General features: G+C 41.2%; 1 protein-coding gene across 1 annotated transcript in view; it reads left to right on the forward strand.

Moving 5' to 3' along the window:
- Positions 1–23,524, forward strand: part of epha3 (eph receptor A3) — a 142,795-nt gene that overhangs the window by 92,156 nt on the left and 27,115 nt on the right. The window contains exons 7-13 of the mRNA XM_079821629.1: positions 6,450–6,612; positions 8,657–8,759; positions 9,253–9,317; positions 11,636–11,761; positions 14,225–14,410; positions 17,815–17,876; positions 21,631–21,840. Coding sequence (XP_079677755.1) covers positions 6,450–6,612; positions 8,657–8,759; positions 9,253–9,317; positions 11,636–11,761; positions 14,225–14,410; positions 17,815–17,876; positions 21,631–21,840 — 915 coding nt within the window. The remainder of the gene's footprint in view (positions 1–6,449; positions 6,613–8,656; positions 8,760–9,252; positions 9,318–11,635; positions 11,762–14,224; positions 14,411–17,814; positions 17,877–21,630; positions 21,841–23,524) is intronic.

A 23,524-nucleotide genomic window follows, 5' to 3' on the forward strand; every position in this document is an offset into this window, starting at 1 on the left:
GGTTTTTTTGCTTGTAGAGAGGATCAACGTACCACAGAAATCTTTAGAAAAGCCATAAAAATGTGAAATGAAGGTGGCAGTATATTAAGATGAGCTGGCATGGTCCCAAATAGCCTTAAATGCTCCTGATGAGCATGCATTTTTCCGTCCAGATGGGACATTCCTTTCCTGTCCACTCGTATGGTCAGATCTCAGACGGACGGATATCTTTGTATGTCTAATGAGATATGATTTACTTCAACCACTCACTATTCCTGTTTAAGACAAGGCCTTGAGTTTCTCTGAAGTCTCTTTAAGGCAAGTCAGTCCATATTAGTAATATCCCAGGCATATATATATAAAATCTTGATTCTAAAGCTTCAATCAAAATTAAATTATGCCCACTTAATCAATTCAAATCCTGTAGGATAAAATTGAGTCCTGGCCTACATTTTCTTATTAAAATATTTTCTTATTAAATACTTGTATTCAGCATGGTTGGATCAAATTGATCAAAGTCTATATATTATTATTATTATTATTATTATTATTATTATTATTATTATTATTATTATTATATAGTAATATGTAAAGCTGAATTATATATTATTATATAAAGCAGTTATTTTAAATTGGAAAAATATTTCACAATATTACTGTTTTTACTCTAAACTGAAAAACTGCTCGGGTTATGTATATAACCCTTGTTCCCTGAGAAGGGGAACGAGCACTGCATCGGGACGACGCTTTGGGGATGCTCCCTTAGCATCAGCGAATCTGAAACCAGAATGCCAACTAGGCCAATCCGATTGGCGTGCGTGATGACGTCATCGTGACGGCATACCCGGAAGTATAAAAGGGTTGCTGGAGCGTAATGGCGGTAGTAATTGCTCTGAAGCATGCGCTCCAGGCGCGCCAAGGTGTGCCGTCGGGATGCAGTGCTCGTTCCCCTTCTCAGGGAACAAGGGTTATATACATAACCCGAGCAGTTCCCTTTCGAGGGAACTCGCACTGCATCGGGACGACGCTTTGGGGAACGAGTACCCACTAGGCCACACCGAAGGGTAGCGCCTGCCCTAGTGTGAAGCCGGAAACCGGGCACAGCTAGGACTGGAGCACCCTCGCACCAGGCGTCGTAGGGAGATCCAGGCTATAAAACCTGATAAAAGTGTGTGGGGTAGCCCACCCGGCCGCCTCGCAGATATCCTGCAAGGGGACCCCAGAAAGAAGGGCCACCGAAGAGGCCATGCCTCTGGTGGAATGAGCCCTCACAGCCACAGGTGAAGGCAAACTGCGCACCTGATAGGCCATGGTAATCGCCTGGACAATCCAATTACTGATTGTCTGAGTAGACGCAGGCAATCCCTTCTTAGGTGAGCCAAAACACACCAACAGTTGTTGTGATCTCCTCCACTGTGCAGACTTCGCCAGATAAACTCTTAGAGCCCTAACCGGGCAGAGTAGGTGAAGCCTCCCTTCTTCCGCCGTCACATGAGGCGGAGGATGAAATGCCTGCAGGACCAATGACCTGACCACCCTTGATGGCACCTTAGGCACGTAGCCCGGCCTAGGGTGTAAGATGGCCTTTACTCCTCCCGGGGCAAACTCCAGGCAGGTTGGCGTTACCGCCAAGGCCTGGAGATCTCCCACTCTCCTGAGAGAGGTAATGGCAAGGAGAAAAGCCACCTTAAGGGTCAGATCCTTCGGTCCAGCCGACTCCAATGGTTCGAAGGGGGCCTCAGCCAATCCTTCGAGAACCACTGCCAGGTCCCAGGTTGGAACTCTGGACCGAGCCGCAGGCCTCATCCTCCGAGCCCCACGGAGGAATTGTACAACCAGCTGGTGCCTACCCAGAGGCCCATCACCCAAAGGAGTGTGGAAAGCCGCAATGGCAGCCACGTACACCTTGAGTGTGGACGGGGTAAGCCCTGCAGAGAAACGATCTTGGAGGAACTCCAGCACTGAAGCCACTGGGCAGTTAACTGGGTCCACCTCACGTTCTCTGCACCAAGTGGAAAATACATTCCACTTGAGGCTGTACAGTCTCCTCGTAGACGGAGCCCTGGAGCTGAGTAAGGTCTCTATCACGTCTGCCGATAGGCCAGCCTCTATGAACCTGGTCCCCTCAGGGGCCAGACCCACAGGTTCCAAATCTCCGGGCGGGGGTAAAATATCGTACCCGCCGCCTGAGATAGGAGATCCCTCCTCAGAGGAATCTCCCACGGCTGACCTGCTAGCAGAGCTATGATATCCGAGAACCAAACTCGAGTCGGCCAACGGGGTGCTACCAGAAGTAGACTGACCCCCTGTCGACGGACCCTTTCCAGGACTCCCGGGAGCAGAGCAATCGGGGGAAATGCGTACAGACGCAGCCTCGGCCACGTCTGCACCATGGCATCCAGCCCCAGCGGAGCTGGATGCGTGAGGGAAAACCACAGTGGACAGTGGGACGTCTCTCGAGACGCAAACAGATCCACTTCCACTGGGCCGAACCTCTTGCATATGGCCTCCACCACCTCTGGGTGGAGTCGCCACTCCCCGGGCCTCAGCCCCTGCCTCGACAGGATGTCTGCTCCCTGATTTTGGACCCCCGGGACATACATTGCCCTGATGGACAACAGTTTCTCCTGGGTCCACAGGAGGACTTGGCGTGCTGTCTTGTACAGAAAGCGCGACCTCAGTCCTCCCTGGCGGTTGATGTACGCTACGACAGACGTATTGTCTGTCCGTACCAGGACGTGCTGGCCTCTGAGGTGCGGGAGAAAGCTCCTGAGAGCTTTGTATACCGCCATCATCTCCAGGCAATTTATATGCCAGGAGGAATGACGGCTCTCCCATGGGCCCCTCGCAAAGCGGCCGTCCATGACCGCGCCCCAGCCAGTGAGGGAGGCGTCTGTTGAAACGGATTTCCGGCAACAAGACGCTCCCAACACTGGCCCTCGGGACAGAAACCAAGGTTTCTTCCATATGGCTAGGGAACGAGAGCATTTGCGCGTTACCCTGATCATACGGAAAGGATTCCCTCTGGGGGAAAACCCCTTGGTTTTCAACCACCACTGGATGGGTCTCATGTATAGCAGGCCAAAAGGTATTATGTTGGACGCTGCTGCCCTGTGACCCAGCACTCTCTGAAAGTGCTTCACAGTGATGTTGTGGCCTAGCCTTATTCCTGAGATCATCGCCTGTATGGTCTCGACTCGCGCGGGAGACAATCGTGCCCGCATCGTTGTCGAGTCCCACACGACCCCGAGGAACGTAGTCCTCTGGGACGGCGTCAACACGCTCTTTTTCGTGTTGAGTCTCAGCCCCAAGCATTTCATGTGGTTCAGAACGACATCTCGATGCCGAACCGCCACCTCGTACGACTGGGCCAGTATGAGCCAGTCGTCGATATAATTCAGCACACGGATGCCCTGAAGTCTCATTGGAGCCAGAGCTGCATCCATGCACTTCGTGAACGTGCGTGGGGAGAGGGCTAGGCCAAAGGGAAGCACTCGATACTGGTACGCTTCGCCCCCGAAAGCGAACCTCAGGTACTTCCTGTGACATGGAAGGATGGAGACATGGAAATATGCGTCCTTTAGATCTATCGTGACGAACCAGTCCTCGGACTGGATCTGACTCACGATCATGGGAATAGTGAGCATTTTGAACCTGAAGCTCCTCAGAGACAGATTCAAAACCCTCAGATCTATAATCGGACGCAACCCTCCATCCTTTTTGGGAACTATAAAGTACCGGCTGTAGAACCCGGACTCTCTTTCCAGCGGAGAAACACGCTCTATGGCTTCCTTCGCTAGAAGAGTTTTTACTTCTAGTTCCATTACCCGAACCTGCTCGGGTATCACTGCTGTCCAGTATAACCCCCTGAATTGTGGAGGAGGAAAACCGAACTGCAGTTTGTACCCCTTTTCTACAGTACGCAGGACCCACGTAGAAATATTCGGAAGGCATTTCCATGCGCCGAAATAATCTACTAAGGGAACCAGCCTCTCGAGGCTGGCGTCGGGTGTTACACGGTTCCCGTTCCCAACCTCCTGAAGCGGCTGACCGGCAGGAAGTAGTTGGGAACGGTTCTCCGTGTGCGGACGCGCGAGCTGACCAGCCGCAGGTCTTTCCAGAGGTGGCTGGTGCAGCATGCGTTCGCGGGAAATCGATGTGGCCCGAAGCGTCATAGACGGCGGGATTACCACATCGATTTTCCCAGAGCGCCGCGGAGGAAACAACCTCGGTTGTTTCTCCGCGGGGGGGACCGCTCTTAGAAGCCCAGCCGTGGCTAGGACTTCTTCCCAGCAGCCTTCCGCGCCTGAAGGACGTTCCGAAGATCGCCTTTAGGAGCTGAAGGTTGCTGCTGAGAGCGCCGCCTCTGTTGCCAGGCTCCCGGGGGAGGGGCTCTAGAAGCGACGCTCTCCTTTTGCACCTTCCGGTGCGAGGAGCTGGATGACGGCTGAGGCTGCCCGCTAGGGCCAGCCTTCCCAGGTTTAGAGCGGCGAGGGAGATACTGGTGGAAGGCTGCTGACTGTTTCTTCGCCTCCTGGTGTCTGGAAACGACGGTGTTAACCGCGTCTCCAAACAACCCAGAAGGCGAGATCGGGGAGTCCAGGAGAAAAGCTCTATCCTTCTCCTTTATCCCCGACAGATTCAGCCAGAGATGTCTCTCCACTGTCACCATGGAAGCCATGGAGCGGCCGATAGCGCGGGCCGTCTCCTTGGTGACTCGGAGAGACAAATCTGCAGCCTTCCTCAGTTCCAGAATGTCCTCCGGAGAGGGACCATCTCCCTCGTCCAACTCTTTAAGGAGGTCGGCCTGGTAGGCCTGCAGAATTGATAATGTGTGCAGGGAACCACCAGCCCGACCAGCCGCCATATATGCTTTGCCCACCAAAGATGAGGTGTCCCGACAGGGTTTGGTGGGCAAAACCGGAGCCTTGAGGGACGATGCAGAGTCGGGTGAAAGATAGCTCGCGAGAGCTTCCTCCACCCGAGGCATCGCCCCATAGCCCGCCTCGCGTGCCCCCAGAACATTGGAATAGTCCAATACTGGGGGATTGCAAACACGCGAAGAATAGGGCCGTTTCCATGATCTACACACCTCGGTGTGTAGATCCGGGAAAAAAGGCAGGCCCCGGCGAGGTGTTTGAACCCGGTGTGAGAGGAACCGGTCATCCAGCCTGCTGGGTAGCTGGATTTCCGGAGCCTCTTGTGGCCAACTTATATTTAATTTGGCCACTGCCCGGGTCAACACCTCGACCAGCTCCTCTTGGGCGGGTGGATGAAGCGATGAAACAATTCCTGCTTCATCCCCCGCCTCGGTGCCTATTTCCTCCGGCTCCTCGGAACCGGAGAGAACAAGCATCGGACCTCCCACCCCGGGGGAAGAAGCCGCAGCGCGGGCTTCCACACGGGGAGGAAGATCCTCGGAACTGTCAGAGGAGGATCGGGAAAGTGCCGCAGCAGTCCCGAAACCCTCTGACAAATCCCGCTGTGAGCCCCATGATCTGCGACGCCGAGCCGCCTCAGCGACTGCGGGTCCAGAACCACGAGGCTCACGAGGCTGGCCGGCCTCATCAAACACAGCCAGCCGAGAGCGAAGCACCCTGAGCGTCAGTTTTTCGCAGTGCTCACAAGCGGCTCCCTCGAGAGCCTGCTGGGCATGCTGGACGCCCAGGCAGTGCACACAAAGCAGGTGTGTATCCGAGCCCGACATGAACCTGGGACACGGATGCACACACTGTTTGAATTCATTCACTCTCACACTTTCCATACTTTTTCTCACACACTTTCACTGACAAACAACAGTAAATAGACAGACAGTAACAGATAGCGCTTTGCTGAAGAGCAATAACTACCGCCATTACGCTCCAGCAACCCTTTTATACTTCCGGGTATGCCGTCACGATGACGTCATCACGCACGCCAATCGGATTGGCCTAGTTGGCATTCTGGTTTCAGATTCGCTGATGCTAAGGGAGCATCCCCAAAGCGTCGTCCCGATGCAGTGCGAGTTCCCTCGAAAGGGAACAAATTGTTCTCTTAAATTGTTCACACAGAAATGTATCCAACATTTCAGAAAGCAACGGCAAGTAATGCATTTGATTTTTAAGAAGAATGTCTGAAATAATATTTTCTTGCAAAATATACTCCTCAAATATAAAATAATCTTTGTTTCATTTACAACAAAAATATTTTTTACAATGTATTTTTGATCAAACAATTTCAGCCTTGTTGAGAAAAAAATAACCCAAATGTCTGAACTGTAGTGTATACTGTATGAGATTAAGTAAAATATATTGTGAAAAGCACTTCATGTTGATATTCTACATTATAATAACCAAAATATGCATTTGAGTCACCACTAATCTCATTCATTAATCTTGCATTGTTATTGCAGGCAAAAGATGCTTAGATGTTTATGCTCTGATGAAACTAATTTATCTCCTTTTGTTTTCCTCTTGGTTTATTTCCTACAGCAGGAACAAGAAACCAGCTACACCATTCTGAGGTCAAAGGGCACAAATGTTACACTGAACGGACTAAAACCCGACACCACCTACCTGCTGCAGATCAGAGCGCGCACCGCTGCCGGTTATGGCAGTAGCAGTCGCAAGTTTGAGTTTGAGACCAGTCCAGACTGTAAGCATTTACTTACTTCCTGTTATACTGTTCTTTATTTACAGCCACATTCCCCCAGTCACCACGCCGGATCCATTCAATCTATTCACAGCTGTGCAGAACAAAAAACAATACAGACAATATAATCGCAATTCTCTTGGTTTCTCATCTCATACACTGTCTAGCAAGTCATTTACACAGTAAACCACTTGGATAAAACGATACATGCTGCATCTTTTGTCCCATGATGGCTGGCAGCTGTTGTCTGCAACACTATTAAGCACTTGTAAACCCTATATTGTGGCGCAGCATTGCTGAAGGCCTTTTTATCTAATGAAACATTTATAGGAAATCAATGCACACTCATGTAATGAAATGATACTGTGAGTGGCTCTCCACAGGTTTCTGGGCATGATCAGAGATCTATAGGCGCCTCTACACATATAGCTGGTGCGAAATGTACACCAAGGCACAACTGAGATCATAATCTATGCAGAAAAGATCTGAATATGGAATTGTGTTTCTCAGTCACCAGATATTCCATAATGAAATATTTTTTTTAATGAAGAAATAAATGTGCATATTGTGTAAAATAATCATCAGTGGGAAATGAGTAGCATCATAAATGTTAAATCATTGTTAGTTTATTTGTCAACATTGATGTATTAATGAATCTGATAACTTGAATATTAAGTACTGGGACAAAAAGCTACAGATCTAAAAATATAGGAATGCTTTTGAATTAATTTGTTCAGTATATTCAGAGGTATTGATTTACATCGGCATGCAACCTCCTGCTGCTTCCATGTTCTCACAAAATTAGTTTTTCTTTGTCATCACTCAATATGTGTCAACACCATCCGACAAAAAAAAAAAAAAACATGCTGTCATGTCACATATTTATGATAAATATTTAAAATCTTGCATTCAACTTTGATTAAGAATGGATTGAGGTTACAGAATAGTTTCAAATTTACTGTCATCTCCTGACGGAAAATAGACTGTGTATGGAGCAAACAAAATAACTGTATTTTTCACATTACATATGTATTTAAATGCTAAAACTATTTAGTTTTTCTGGTGTTTTAGCTACAGCTGCTTAAAATGTGAGAAATTACCTACAAATTAAAAAAAAAAAAAAAAAAAATTGGAATTATGCACACAATTGCTTAAAATGTAACTTTAAAATTAAAATTGAAATTGTCCTAGCATACTTTTAAAAGAAGTAAATATTACATTAATAATATACTTAAGTGCAAACTGAATGTAATGGTTTCGGACACTTAACTGCATGTTAAATGGAATTAAATGAAAACGTACAATAGTTTAAATTTATATTAAATGCATTTAGCTGAACTTTAGAGTCCTTTTGTTGCTCACTTAAGTATATCTTTATTTGTAATTTAATAATTACTACTTTTGTCGTTGAAATATGGTCAAAGTGTACTGCTGAATGTACTGACAAGCATTTATGTTTAACTAAAATATACTGTATTGTCATTTCCATTGAAACTTGTGTATCTGGTGTTTAAATATATTTGTAATTTCACAGTTGTATTGATGAATATTGAAAAACACACTACAGTTAAAATTATACTTTACATGTGCTTTAGAATGTTAGTCACCTAAAAATAAGTGTACTTCTTCAAGTGCATTTTTTTAAAGTGTACGTAATTGTTTCAAATTAAACATGAAAGTGTACTTAAATATACACTTCAGTGGACTTTCATTTTAATTTTTTACAGTTTTTTTAACTATACTTTTAAGATTTGAAGTACCCTTACAAGTGCACATTTCCACAAGGGGATAGAGACTATAGAAGGGGATATCTTCTTTTATATATTTTTTCGTCTTTATGAAGTATTGAGTTATGATCCGAGGACAGGGGGTTTTAGGTTTTAGATAATGTCATTATTTTGATCAAATAAAGAAAAACAAATCTAATTAAATGGTACATTTGTGTTAATTGACCTTGAGCAGCAAAGAAAGCCCTTGGAAGCTACATGATCAGTCCAATGTGTACCTAAACATCTCTATTTGTCTCTCTCTGTCTCCCTCTCCCCAGCCTTTTCCATCTCCAGTGAGAACAGTCAGGTAGTGCTGATCGCTATCTCCTCCGCTGTGGCCATCATCCTCCTCACTGTAGTGCTCTACATTGTGATTAGCAGGTCTGTCTGTCACTCAAACCACAGTCACGCAGGGGTTTAAGTGTGCCCATCTTGAAGCTGTCACTTTGCTGTCTCAAGTCTCTCCCCAGGACCCTTGATCTTTTCACCCTTCAAATATGAAGTATGAAAATGTCTGCCCCTTCATGTCTGCTGCCTATATATAGTTGTAGCCGATTCACTTGACAGAAGCGTTGTTATTTTTCCTGCCCCTGCTTTGCCGAATGTAACGGGCACCCTGAGAGTCAAGTGTCATGTCATGCAGAGGGGCTGATTTTGGCAGACTGCGCCATTGAAAGGGCTCATGAATCTATGGCTTATTATAAGACCCCAGAATACTGTCATGCCTCATAGCAAAGCAAAACAGTCAAGTTGTTCCTGGCTCTGACTTTTGTCTGTTCAGGTTTTAGTCTCTTTGTACATCGTTTAGAGAAGAAAAATGTTCCAATTAAAGCTGTTAAGAATAATTAACGCTTTTCATCACTTTAATTGACAGGTTGTGCAGATATAGCAAGTCCAAACATCCAGATGAAAAGAGGCTGCCCTTTGGCAACGGCCACTGTGAGTATATATATATCTCAATAATTCTTCAGTCTTGCAAGTATTCAGGATCTTTCCAGGCATTTAATACCCATTCCTTACAAATAGTAAAAATAAAAGTAAAGTTTTGCAGTGGTATTTATTTTTAAATGTCAGACAGCCCACAAGGACCCAGTAACGACAGAGGTTTGTATAATATCCCTTTGCTCCCGAGTAACAGCAAACCAATTGTCCATATGCTACCATTTTTCACACTGGCAGAGGTATCAGGAAGGAAATTTAATGGGAGCCCACACAATTTCTCTTAGATTAACCTGCATGAGGTGCCCTGTAGGACTATAGCTTAGGTAACTGATTAGGTCATCCATAATAGACCTATCCATCTTGAAACCCAGCTAATTGCGTTTCTTGACAACCTTAGCTTCCTATCGTTTAGATTCAAATCAACAACCTCTGTGACGGAATATGGTATTTTTTCCACTGGACCTCCCAAGCACAGCAAATAGTGCCCACAAGCATCAGCACTGTATTGATATTGCTCACACATTCTAGTTAGGGTTTTTTTTCTAACATCCTAACCCACAATGTCCAACTTCTGCAATTAATTCAGCCTGAATTGATAAACATACAAACAAAATGTTGTCGATAGTTTTAGTCTTAAAGTCACCATAGTCTCATAATCTTTAATGTAAAAACATCTCTTTTCAGATGACGCGCACCAAATCGACAATGACCCAATTAATTCCTGATGACCAAATCAAGTTCTGCCCGACCTTTTTCTCATTCGAAAAGCTGTTTCACTCAGATATATCACAGTACAGAAGAAAAGACTATCACAATTTCCGTTTCATGTGTGGTCGCATTTTATCATTGCTCTGCAATATTTCACAAGCATCATTTCAATGGGAATTGGCATGATTAATAATTTCGGCTGATGGACATCTGGTGGCAAAGAAATTATCTTATGCGAATTTTGCATCAGGCTCAACTTTGGTGACACAGAAATTTGCAGTGCCAACCAATAGCAAGCCTCTTGATTCAGCAGTGACTGCTGTATGGGCGGAGAATCTTTAAGACATTTTTTAAGATTTAAGCATTTCAATTAAGACAGCGGCTATAGCAACAAGATTCTATTTACGCTGAAAATAGCATAAATTTGGAGCGATAGATGCTAATTACACTAAGTGAAAATTATTATATATTCTATTTACACCATGTAAAATTTGCAGTTCTTTGCAATATGTGTACATTGAAATGATATGCTATTTATACTTTATTTTGGCAGATACATAGGCTATTTGCACCTCAGTATTGTTGTACATTAATAGGATGCAATAATATCATATAACTGAGAGTGTATATTTACAGCATCAAATTGAATTGAATAATTCTTATGTAAAAAAATAAGTAAGGATTATTCAATTATTCAATTAATATATGTAAGGATCATTCAATTAAATGGAATTTTAATATTAATTGAAATGCGTAAATCTTGAAAAAAATGCTTACATTTTTTTTTTTGTATGAGAAACAGAACAAAACTGAAGATCCAAAATGGACGAGGCACGTAGTAGCATCTACTCTGCCAGTTTTGTATAACACAACACTTCAATATTACAAAATGGTGAATGAAAAAAGGCTTTTGGAAAGCAGTTATTTAGAGTCGTTCACCATATTTTGTTAAATCTGGTCCAACATTCTTTCACCTGTGAAATTTCGCTGAGCAAAGGTGACCATAAATTTAGATGAGTTTGATCTTGTGAGCTTTATAATTATTTAATAAGAAAATTGGAAAATCTCCATTAAATGATTAGTTCACTTTAAAATGAAAATTAACCTATGATTTACTCACCCTCAAGCCATCCTAGGTGTATATGACTTTCTTCTTTCTGATGAACACTATCAGAGTTATATTAATAAATATCCTGATTTTCCAAGCTTTAAACAGCAGTAAACAGGGCTCACGAGTTTGAAGCTCTATTCATTTTTAACAAATTTAGCGCTATTAATTAATATAAGAAGAAAGTCATAATCACCTAGGATGTCTTGAGGGTGCATAAATCATGGGGTAATTTTCATTTTAAAGTGAACTAATCATTTTCTTTTCTATATCTATTTGCATGCCAAATTATTACTGGTCGTTTCTTTCTTTACTTATTCAACCATATACTGGTCTTTACAAAATTATTGTTGTTTGTTGATATTAACATACAACAGACATGAGAAAGAAGCTATAACTGTCACAACAACAGCAAAGTTACACAGAACTGAACCAGTGACCCCCTGCCTCGTAAACACTGGCATTTCCTTAAATCTAGTTTATCTTGTTTTATTTTCAGTGAGATTGCCTGGCCTCAAGACCTATGTGGACCCACATACTTATGAAGACCCGAGTCAAGCCGTGCACGAATTCGCCAAGGAACTGGAAGCATCTTGTATTGCTATCGACAAAGTCGTTGGGGCAGGTATGCGGCGTCATCCCTCACTCTTTGGTGCAATGAAACAAAGTTACCTGCCTGGGATAAAACTACACTTGTAACAAACATGGCAGGTAGTGTAAATGAGAATCATTTAGCACCACAGCTGGAGGTGTGTGGCTTTGAGATGGGGAAAGGGTCCCTCCCAGTGCTCATCCTCACTGCCTCAATGCCTTTAATAGACTGCCTGCTGCTGGAGCAGAGGAGCATGGGTAAGCAGAGCACACCTCCGGCTGGGATATTATATTTCACCCCCCACAGCTCTCTCTCACTTTCCCCACATCCCTGATGTCTTAAACAGCGAAGCACATATCAAGATAATGCCTTGTGATTCATGGTTCTATAGACAATGCAGCAGCGCCCAGCAAATAAAGGAACGTTCACTTGAGATGCACCACCGCACAGTTGGCACACAAACATCAGGGCTTACGCACTACAAATAAGCATGTTCCCTGTAAATTCTATTATAAATCTGCATTTTACAGCTTTCATCTACTTTTGCACATACATGCAAAAAGGTGACTTGGAAAACGATCTATTTGCGTGGTTTTGGTAGACCTTCATTTATCTGCATAGCTTATCAGGGCGATCACTGCTGAGGATTAAGCCAGGTTGATATTTAAGATGGTCAACATAATTTGAGCACTGGCCAAGTCCAGCATGGCGGTTGTTTAGACAGCTTGCAATTATTCCGGCTAACTTTTTCCAGACATCAATCCTGGATTTCACCCATCTCTCTTAACTTGCATGGGAAATAAAGTAATTGCACATCGAATTACGCAAACAGGACATGGCCCTGGCTTGGATGTCTAGGTGGTGACATCATCTTTACCCAAATGTCCATCCAAGTCTCTGTCAACATCGTCCATTGTGGAGATCTGAACTCCTGCTGAGCACTTTGAAGTTTGCTTACACCTGCATATGTGCCCTTGAAATCAATTTAAGGCTAGGATCTATTCATCATTATGCTCCGCCTTAAAAAATTACTGACCAGCCCTACCTGTCCTAAGCACACAGTCTGATATAACTACAGTAAAAACAGTAATAATGTGAAATATTATTATAATTTAAAATTACTCTTTTCTATTTTAATATATTATAAAATTGACTTTATTTCTGATGGCAAAGCTGAATTTTCAGCATCATTACTCTTTAGTGTCACACAATTTTGTGCTGATTTAGTGCGCAAGAAACGTTTTCAGTGCTGATTTAGTGCTGCCTAACCGTGATACATGTTTTCAGGATTCTTTAACCCCTAGAGGTCGCTGTTTTTTTTTTCTTCTTATAAGTGCGAAAGAGACTCGAAATACTCCGTCAGTTTTGCTTATACAGATATTCGAAACTGTTAAGTGTCTACTTTTAGTTGTGTATACTCACAATAAAAACATAATGTTGTGCTTTTTGCAAAATAAAGAAAGCAAACATGATGCATGATCTGCCACCTTTCTCTCAATGAAGTCCATTCTGATACTTGTCAGAAAGTTAATTGTAACTTAGAAAATACTTGTCACACAAACATGAGACATATGCCTAAAGAAACGTTGAAATGTCAGGTTTTAAATACTGTAAATCAAATCAAAAACAAATATACTGTGTTTATGTAATCTATTTGAAAAGAGAGAGATGTCAGTTGTTCGCGAGTGGCCTCATTATCTGCTAATGCGCCCAGGCCCACGGAGAGCGTGTTCTATTCAAAGGCAAATTCTGAGGAGATGTATGCACATGAGAGCCAACGTCCACATCAACTCGGTAAAACGCATCAAGTTTAGTGAGATTCATGTACTTTACACCGTTTTGAGACGCGGTGAGGAATAATCCTGGAATAATTTACCTCAGAAGAAAAGCTGGTTTCATGTGGAGGAGCAACGGATCGAAAGATAGAAAGTTCAAAAGAACAGCATTTATTTGAAATATAGATTTTTTTTTTTAACATTATAAATGTCTTTACTGTCACTTTTTACATAATTAACACATTATTTCTAAACAAACAAAAAACAAATCATACTTGCATACTTACAAATATTTGAATGCTAGTGTAAACCTATGCAGGATCTGTATATTTTTATAGTTTGAAAACATATTTTACAGTAATTATGCACAAATACTGTAAAATGCATTGCTGCATTTAATAATCTAAAATAAAAATGGCATATAAAAATTGTATTTGATTCCAGCCCATTTGATTCCAACCCACATAAAGAACCCGCTTTAGAGCATATTGTACCAAAAATATGAATGGATATTTCCAATACATTCCTATTGGACGTTTTGTCCCGTTTTCCCACAGATGATTATGTCTTGTTTCTTAGACAGACAAAGCTAAGATGTAATTCTTAAATCTATCAACTGCAGTCAGGAGAGGTAATTAACATGAATACAGTTTAATTAGAAGAGAAATCAGTGCTTCTCCTGTTGGCCTTAATTTTCTCTAAAATAACCATCTCTCACCAGGGGAGTTTGGAGAGGTGTGCAGTGGCCGACTGAAGTTACCGTCTAAGAAGGAGATCTGTGTGGCCATCAAGACTCTCAAAGCCGGATACACAGAGAAGCAAAGGCGGGACTTCCTCAGTGAAGCGAGCATCATGGGACAGTTTGATCACCCCAACATCATCAGGCTGGAGGGTGTGGTCACACGAAGTAAGTAAAATTCCACTCACTGACTAAACACATTCAGTGTGCCCACCTGTTTAAAATTTAGTTCTAATACAATTTTTTATTATCCCACGTTAAAAGGAGAAAGATGAATGATTTAGATTTTGTTTTCTTTTTTAGTTGCGTCTATATGAAAAGCATGTGATTATTCTCCCGGGCTGTACAGTGAGTTGAATTTGTTCAGAAGATTCATTTATCATGTTTAGATTTTCAAAGATGTTAGTTCAGAGCACATCCTTTTGGGAGTATCTCATATAAAACATTAGCTGCTTCCAGTTATGGAATATTAGTGAATGTCATGAAGTTGGCAAATCCATTGCACAGAAACCACTGGTTTATTGACCTCTTTCTTGTAACGTTGGGCCAATGTCCAGCACGAGAGACAATTCACATAGGGCTGTAAATCACCTATGGATGTAAATCTCCCTAGATCAGTCTCTATTATGTGGCATGATCAAAGCAAAATTCTCTAATCCATTCCAAAATCCTCTTATGGGGCTCTTTTCATGATATAGGTGGGACATTTTTTTCACACTTTTTCCTTATCGAACTTTAAACAGACTGCTATGGCCCGGGTATATTTAATTTTACGCATTTTGCTCCATCTTGAGTGTGCAAGCCTTCGAGGTATACTCCATTGACAGACAGCACAGTTGATGTCTTAGTTATATTTTTTACTTCTTCGGGATGTTTTAGCGTTCAATCTCTTGCACATGCTCACATAAACATGGATGATGTGTGCAGCTGATTTTTGTCTGCAGCCTTATTTTTCGTGGGACATTTTGGAGACATCAACCTATACATTTACTTAAAGTCTCTAGATATTAAAAATGGAGGAAAGTATTTTACCCGAAAAAATTACAGCACCATAAAAACAATTCATGTTTAAATAGGGCATTTAGCAATATATATTGTTCAAAAGCATATGTTGAAGTAAAGTAATTAAACACAGTGTATTTAAAATAAATAAATAAATAATAATTACCCATTATAGTTAGCCATTTGTTGTTTTTCCTTCAGGCAAACATTTTTTTTTTTTTATAAATCCTCACATTTTTTACTCTGTAGTGAAAAACATTCTGTTCCCGGCCAAGTTTTGTTTCATTCTGTTTTAAGTAGTACTCAGAAAGGAATGTAACGTTTCCTTTCATGTCCATAATTCCTCATAAAATGAGGATTATGTTGGTTGAGTAAATCTTTCTTTGCTCACGCTTCAGAGTTTTTGACTGTAAATAATGGGCAACTTCATTGTAAATGTCTGTCAAATGTGGCTGTTGCTGTGAAGGAACGAGGCTTTGTAATGTGTGTGTGTGTGTGTGTGTATTTAGGGAGGTTGTTCACTTTGCGTGTGTTTGAAAGTAAGTCTGGGGTGCCGAGTTTGGGCCGTGGGGCCAGAGGAGGTTGGCATGTGTCTCCTGTAGCCTCTGACATGATGTGATTTATTAACTCTGCCCTGTTAATTCTTAATAATCCAGAGACTTTCACACCCCATTTAACCTGCTGATTTTGGCCCTGCGTTAGGCAAAATATTTGTGGAGCTGCAATTGCTGCTTCACAGAGATGAAGGGGCCGGGATACTGATTACGAGCGGGATTTCAGGATCAAAAGTTTACAGGATAGATGTGTGGTTTAAGGAGAAGGGATTTTTTTTTTTTTTTTGCTATCAGAAACCATAAAACAGCTCAACTGAAATCTAAAGACTAGTCCATTACAGGTTGTGTAATATTTTAACTGTGCACAGTAAAACACTGAAAGTACCGTACTATCTATATATTATCAATAAAATAACATACATTTGGTTGGGAAGTAAAATTTTGAGTTAATAAGACTTTGTTATTGTATTCAGATTTATAGAGAATATATATATATATTCTTAAGTTAGTTTTTCTTACCCTATTAAGAAATACATATTATGAAATGCGATAGTATTGCATAATTTTGTCCATTGAGGATTAGTTGGATCATTGAATCGTTGTGGTTTGCTATGATCTCATGTGAGTGACAGGATGTAAATTAATCACATTTTAAGACGCAAATACTGATTAAAAAAATTATATTTTGTAGTGTTTATCCACTCTGTGGAATAAACTGCTTGATGTGAGCAAGACTGTTATATTCATGAGTTTTATATTCCACTCATTTTAATTACACACATTTCATAAATTTCATTCATCACAGTGCTGTGCAGTCAGCTGTTAGGATGCCGAGAAGAAAAAAAATACTAAATTATGACTACTGCACATATCGTGACAACACAGGCTGGTCATCAAGCTATTATTGATATAAAGTCGTTTTTATGTACAGGCCTTGAAAAAAGGCGCAGATAAAGTGAAGATGATAAAACCGGTGATTTACGAGCAGTAGGACAGAGAAAATAAAGCTGTCAGACAGTGACAGTTGACCTTGTGGTCCGTCCAAGTTCAGCCCTAGACTCTTTTCATCCTGCAGGAAACTCTCATTTACCTGAAGTCACAGTAAGTCATGGTTATGATTTCTGACCTCATGGTGTCAGAGGTGTCATGTGAAGAGGTGCACCTCTTCTCTCAGACAATGTCTGTGATGTGTTGAAAACCTTGTGTGTAGCCATCAACCTAATCTGTTCACCCTCTCAAACTCTATAAAAAAGATTCAACTGCTTAACCTGGAGCCTTTTATAACACCCACATGTAGCGCTGAGCACTGTAAGAATGAATCTCAGGAAACCTGTCAGGAACTCATCCAGGTCACTTTATATATATATATATTATCCAAATGGCTATATCGATGTCATCTCATACTACAGTAGTTTAGAACATTCTACACATAAAAGATAATTAAACGCTTTATTCCACTTTACCAGTTTCAAGTTATTTTAATAATATTTAACTATTTTATTTGATTATATTTTAAATACATGTGGTTCTTTATATACATCAAAGAATCCTAAAATAAAATATTGTTTTAATAATAAGAAATGGTAATTGAGCACCAAATCAGCATATGATTTCTGAAGGATCATGTGACACTCAAGACTGGAGTAATGATTCTGAAAATTCAGCTTTGCAAAACAGGAATGTTCTTGACAGGTTTCAGGACCAGTTCACTCATAAATCTCTTCTGGACGGATTCAGTGTCGTCATTGAAATAACTTTGAAAGTCGTTATGCTGCTGAGCATATAAATCTAAACTTAAGGTCAAACTTATCCATGCCTTTGAATGTATTATTTTTTTTTTCTTGAAGATTCTGTCTTTGAAGATGTTTTCTTTTGTCCAACATAAGCTCATTAGTTTGCAAATTGGGTAATTTAACCTTCCAACAGAAATGACAGCATTGCAGAAAAGCACAGCTCAATTTTGGCACATCTTTTCTCGATTAGACTAAGACATGTCTGAATTCTCTCTCTCCTCAGGTAAACCGGTGATGATAGTGACCGAGTACATGGAGAACGGCTCCTTGGATGGCTTCCTGCGAGTGAGTGTGACACACTGAGCACATTTAATGAGACTCCATTATGTATGATCAGAGGAAAGGCACAGAGAGCTCATCCTAAAATCATTTAAAAACCCATCTGCGTCTTAGCTTCTCCTGCGTTCTCACTGTACCTGCTTATCACAGCATGCCTTAAATTCTCCCAAGCTCTCCGAACATTTATACAAATAGACACAAATTGCTCTCTGCTGCCTCACCTATGTCTCTATTTTCTGTGGAGAGATTATTATTATTATTTATTTATTTTTTTGCCGGTGCCTTTGTGTTTGTAACATCACCCAAATTCTTCACATTTGTATTCGTAGCTGAGGCGCAAGCCTCTTTAAATAGACACTGACACTACCTGTGTTTCAAGCACTTTGTAGTGTCAGAATTTCACTTGAGCCTATATGCACAATGGCCTCATTCTCTTACACTGAACAGACCAGGCTTGTGCTCAGAAGAAACTCTCATAGAGAGTGCAGATTTGCTTGCGCGCAGACTGAAACAGCACTGGGGAGACTGGCTCGCCGCCTGCCAACCCATCCGTGCCAGTTAAACAGACTGGGCATGCTCTGTCCTTCAGATGACTTCCTCTTAGCCCATCGCTCGCACTGCGAAAATAAACAAGCAAACAACAGGCTGTGGGATGGCCCATCTGAAAAGTGCTGATAAATGCGTTAATGAGCTCATTAAATGGGTCAGCTTAACCTTTGGCTGTGGCCATCCTGCCTTGGCTGTAATACACCTGACATATGAATTTATCAGGCTTGTGTCATTTTTCAACAGTTTACCACCAGCAGGGCATGCCAGACAATCTGCTATTTGTAGAACAAAATTAATGCGCCATTTGATGTATTGGATGGAGCTTGAGCTCACAAAATTAACTGAAAAATTGGGAACAAATTCATTTTTATTCATTTATTTAGAGGTTCCATGGAATTTTTATATTGTCCAGAGGTCTAGATTTGGGCACTACAATGAATAATTGAGAGCCCGCCCACACGCTGTTCTAATTGGCTGTGGTGTTTGATTGATTTGTTGCATCTCGTAGTCGCATCATGTCTGGTGTGGACAGACAAGTTGCTTGTTGCTGGAATCTTATCGCGTCACGTGTAGTTAGGACAAGATGTAACGTGCAATAAACTAATCAGAGTCTCATCTCCCATTCTCTTTAAAAGCTAGTTGCGCTTGCACCATGGAAGATTCGCTGTTTACATGGAGGAATTTGTGAGCCGAAAGACTGACCGCAGGAATCCTTTTATTTTTAATATTTAAAAATGTATGTGTTTTGCTGCACATCCCTGTGTGTGTAATAAGCAGAATGTATGCACGTTGTGCACCCGCATATAGGCAAATATTACTAACGCGCTCTTTAAATAGCAAAAAAAATATTGCGCCATTGACTTTGTTGGTCAATTTAAACAACTGACTTTGTTGGTATTTAAACAACGTGCAGGTATGATAACTGGGTCAGGCTGACACTAGCAAAAAACACATGATAGAGCCCAATGTGTTTTAAACTTCATCTTTAAAGTTTTTTGTTAAAATGAGCCTAGTGGAGAACTACACTACCCATAATCCTGAAGAAAGATCGGCCAATCAGAAAAGTCACCGTTACAACAAGCTCAGCACTTCCACCCACTCCTGTGGTGCTTCAATACAGTATTTATATACAGTACACTACTGTTCAAAAGTTTGGGGTCGGTATGATTTTTTAAATATTGTTTAATCACAAGTCTCTTATATGCTCACCAAGGCTAGAAAAATAAACTAGAAAAAATACTGAGCTAGAAAACTTCTTCCGGAATCAAGAACATCAAAAAAGTGGACACTAACTGTTACACACTACTGAAATGAGTATGCAAAGGCAGATTATTAAAGCAACCTGAACAAACAAGGCATGGAGTTAGCAGGACCTATATGAACTGCGTTCCACGTGTGTCTGCACAGGATCCCACTCCCAGAAATGAGAGAAAAGTTGCAGTGTTCTGCAGCAATTTCCTGAGAACTGCAGCCTGGCCTGCACTCTATCAAAGAGATCTGTCATCCTCCCTCGAACACGCTTCCTCGCCACTGCTCATGTCACTATTATTAGCAAGCCTTTGAACCTCTCTGAGCTCCTTTCTCTTCCAGGTGGTCCAGGGTTTATTTTCATCTAAACTTAGTTTGTATGCAGTACATAAACACTCACATAGAAAGAAAGCGAAAATAGGGTGGACAGAGACAAGGAAGAAAGAGCAAAACTCAAAATTTGCAACTAGAGGAATGGTTCAAACAATAATTTTGACATTGTTTACTCCTCATTTTGTTCCAGACCTGTATGATTTTCTTTGTTCTTTGGAACACAAAAGTCAAAACTGAATGGGGACTGGAGATGTCAAACTTAAAAAACGACTCCAAATAACTAAGTATCATAAAAGTTGTTCAATGGACCCGTGCAGTATATTTCAAGTATTTTTAAATAAAATAGCTCTGTGTAAAACAGACCGAAATATGTGATTCAGTGAAAAATCCTTTTATCTACAGTTATCATATGACTTCAGAAGACTGAAAATATGATGCATGAGTCTTATGGACTACTTTTGTCAAATTCTATGGTGCTTTAGCATCCTTTTTGAAAGCTTTGCATCAGGGTTATTGATGTTAATTAAAACTAAAACCAAAAATCTGTACTTGAAAAAAATCAGTATTTGAAATAAAATAAACATAAACTGAAATAAAATAAATTGTATATAAAAAAACACATAAACTTATTTTATGTCAGATAGTTGCTAAGTCAAAATTTCTCATTTTTGTTTAACTCGAAGTACTAAAATAACTAAAACTAAATCAACAAAAAACTAAACATTAAACATTAATAAAAGTTATGTATACATTTTTTTAAATACTGATAAAAAAATAAAAAATAAATGACTAAAACTAATTAAAATTAAAAAGAAAAAATATAATAATAAAAAAATGTAAATACTACTAATATATATATATATTAGTAATACTAATACTACTAATATACTAATATATATATATATATATATATATATAAAATAATAATAATAGTAAAATAACACTGGTTCGTATTTATTGTAACTGCTAGGAAAAGATTGACCAGAACGTTCTTCAAAGTTTTGCCTTTTGTTTTTTTCCGGAACAAATCAAGTCGTAACAGTTTGGAACTACTGTATATGAAGATGAGTAAAAACCTTTTCTGGAACTTTTCCTTTAAAACTGCAGGTTCCCTGTCTTTGGTATGGAAAGCCATTTCTCCAGAGCTCCCTGACAAATCAATGCTATCTCGCTCATCCGGCCAGTCTCTCCCTCTCCTACTGAAGCGCTTCCTCCCATGGTGTTTATCTCCAAGTCCTGAGCATATCATTCTTCGTATAAAAGGCCTATTCACACACAGCAGTGTAAACACTGTGAGCCTGCCAGTGGGCTTCAGTTCAGATATGCAGTCAGCGATGTGTTCTTGTGTACATCCTATTTATATTCTTCAACAAGTTGCTGCACACCGTGGATAGAACCAGACAGTCAAACGCTCATATTTATTAAGTCAAGGATCTGCTACTCTCAGCAAAACCATTTCATGAGTCGTGAGATGGAGTTAGCTCTTTACAGATGTGGAAATGTCAGGCAGTGTTTTAAGATATGAGTCACCAATGTTCCATCGTGTTTTATAACCCATAGTATTACTTCTGTTTATACAGTAGATATAAAACACCTTATTTGACTTTTCCCTTCTTCTCGTCTCTGTCAGAAACACGACGCCCAGTTCACAGTGATTCAGCTGGTGGGCATGCTACGTGGCATTGCATCTGGTATGAAGTATCTGTCGGATATGGGTTATGTGCACAGAGACTTGGCTGCTCGGAACATCCTGGTCAACAGCAACCTAGTGTGTAAAGTGTCAGACTTCGGCTTGTCCAGAGTCCTGGAGGACGACCCAGAAGCTGCCTACACAACAAGAGTAAGTTAAACTCACATTTTCTTTCTTTTATTTATCAGTTCAGCAGTCAAATTAAGCAATAACAAGTGTTACCTATTGAATGAGATGATTTTACATGTCTTATCTGTTCAGATGTCATGTCACATTTCTGGAAGTTGAATTATACTCCATTTGCAGTTTTTAAAGGGGTGGTAAAACACATTATTTTGAAGGCTTGATTGTGTTTGTGGGGTGCACTGTAACATGTGTTCATGCTTCGTTTAAAAAAAAATTGCATTATTTTTCATACATTTGACCTTCATTCTACACTGTGGAATGTCCCTCTTTGTAAAACGTTCTGATGGTTTCCGGGTTGTATGAAGCCAGTCCCTCAAAAATACGCAATGGGCTCAGATTGGTTAGCTGGCCCAGTGTGTTCTGATTCGCTAACCGCAGTGCACGTTTGTCGGAAACGTCACGCCCCTTACCTTTACCGGAGGCTGTGCTTTGGTCAGTATTAGAAACAATGGCTTCAATAAAACCATAACGTTACCAATCTGAGCCCGAAACAGACCCCGACCATTTTAGTGAAGATGATCGAGCAGAACCTGTTCAGTCCTCAAGAGTAAAGACTGCGGATCTATAGTGATTGCTACTGAATGGCACTGTTACTTTTGTATTTTTAGAACGATTATAGCCAAATATCTGTCGCAAGATCTATTAACCCAAAACGAACACTAAACATTGGCTTTACTATAGTAGCCAAATCACACACAGAACCATGTTTAGCATGCCTGTAGATAAACAATACATAAAAGCTCTAATCAAAGAATAATTTACACTAATGCCAAGTTCGCTGTTGAGATTTTAACGTTAGGTGTTTGTAACGTTAGGTGTTCGTCGGATAACGTTAAGTATGAATGAGCATTTAACAGACTGGTTTGCAGAACAGCATTGTCATCTGTGTTCTTCCTTGCTACAAAGTACAATTAACCTATTACAGGTAAACACATCGATGAAAAATAAATCAGACTTACAGGTTGTGGCCCGTAAACAGCTTCTGTTTGTAAATCCATCTTTCAGGACAAGCCGTTGTGCGAATCCTTCATTGAACTCGCGAAGATTGTGGAAGTTTTCCTCCGTGAAATGTGCATGTGCGTGTCGTGCATCCACACACTGGCAGTGTTTGTCTCGCGCAGCTGGCGTGGTGCAAATCCTGCATTGAACTCGCGAAGATTGTGGAAGCTAATTCCTCCGCGAAATGTGCAGAGGGAGCCGTGAGCTTCATGCATGATTCACACTGGCAGTGTTTGTCTCGCGCAGCTGAACCGTGGCTCATGAATTGCAAATACAGACGAATATTGTCCATTATGTCACATTTTCCAGTCTTCTCCTCCGACCCCTGTCTGTCTCGTGATTTATGATGGGCAGCATCTGCGACCTGTTCCCCTCTGTCTCATACACACATGCATATAACATGCTGTATGTTAAACGCACTGCAACGCACCCCCGTCCCTAGGAATTGTCCTGACTCAGTGCATCACAGCGTGGTACGGGAACAGCACCAGTCACGACTGCAAAGCCCTGCAAAGAGTGGTGCGCTTATCCGAGCGCATCTCAGGCTCAGCTCTCCCGTCTCTGCAGGACATCTTCACCAAACGCTGCAGAGGTAGAGCTACTAAAATCATCAGAGACATTAATCACCCTGCAAACTCTCACTTCACCC

The sequence above is a fragment of the Gobio gobio genome, assembly GCF_949357685.1.
Source record: "Gobio gobio genome assembly, chromosome: 7".
Taxonomy (NCBI): domain Eukaryota; kingdom Metazoa; phylum Chordata; class Actinopteri; order Cypriniformes; family Gobionidae; genus Gobio; species Gobio gobio.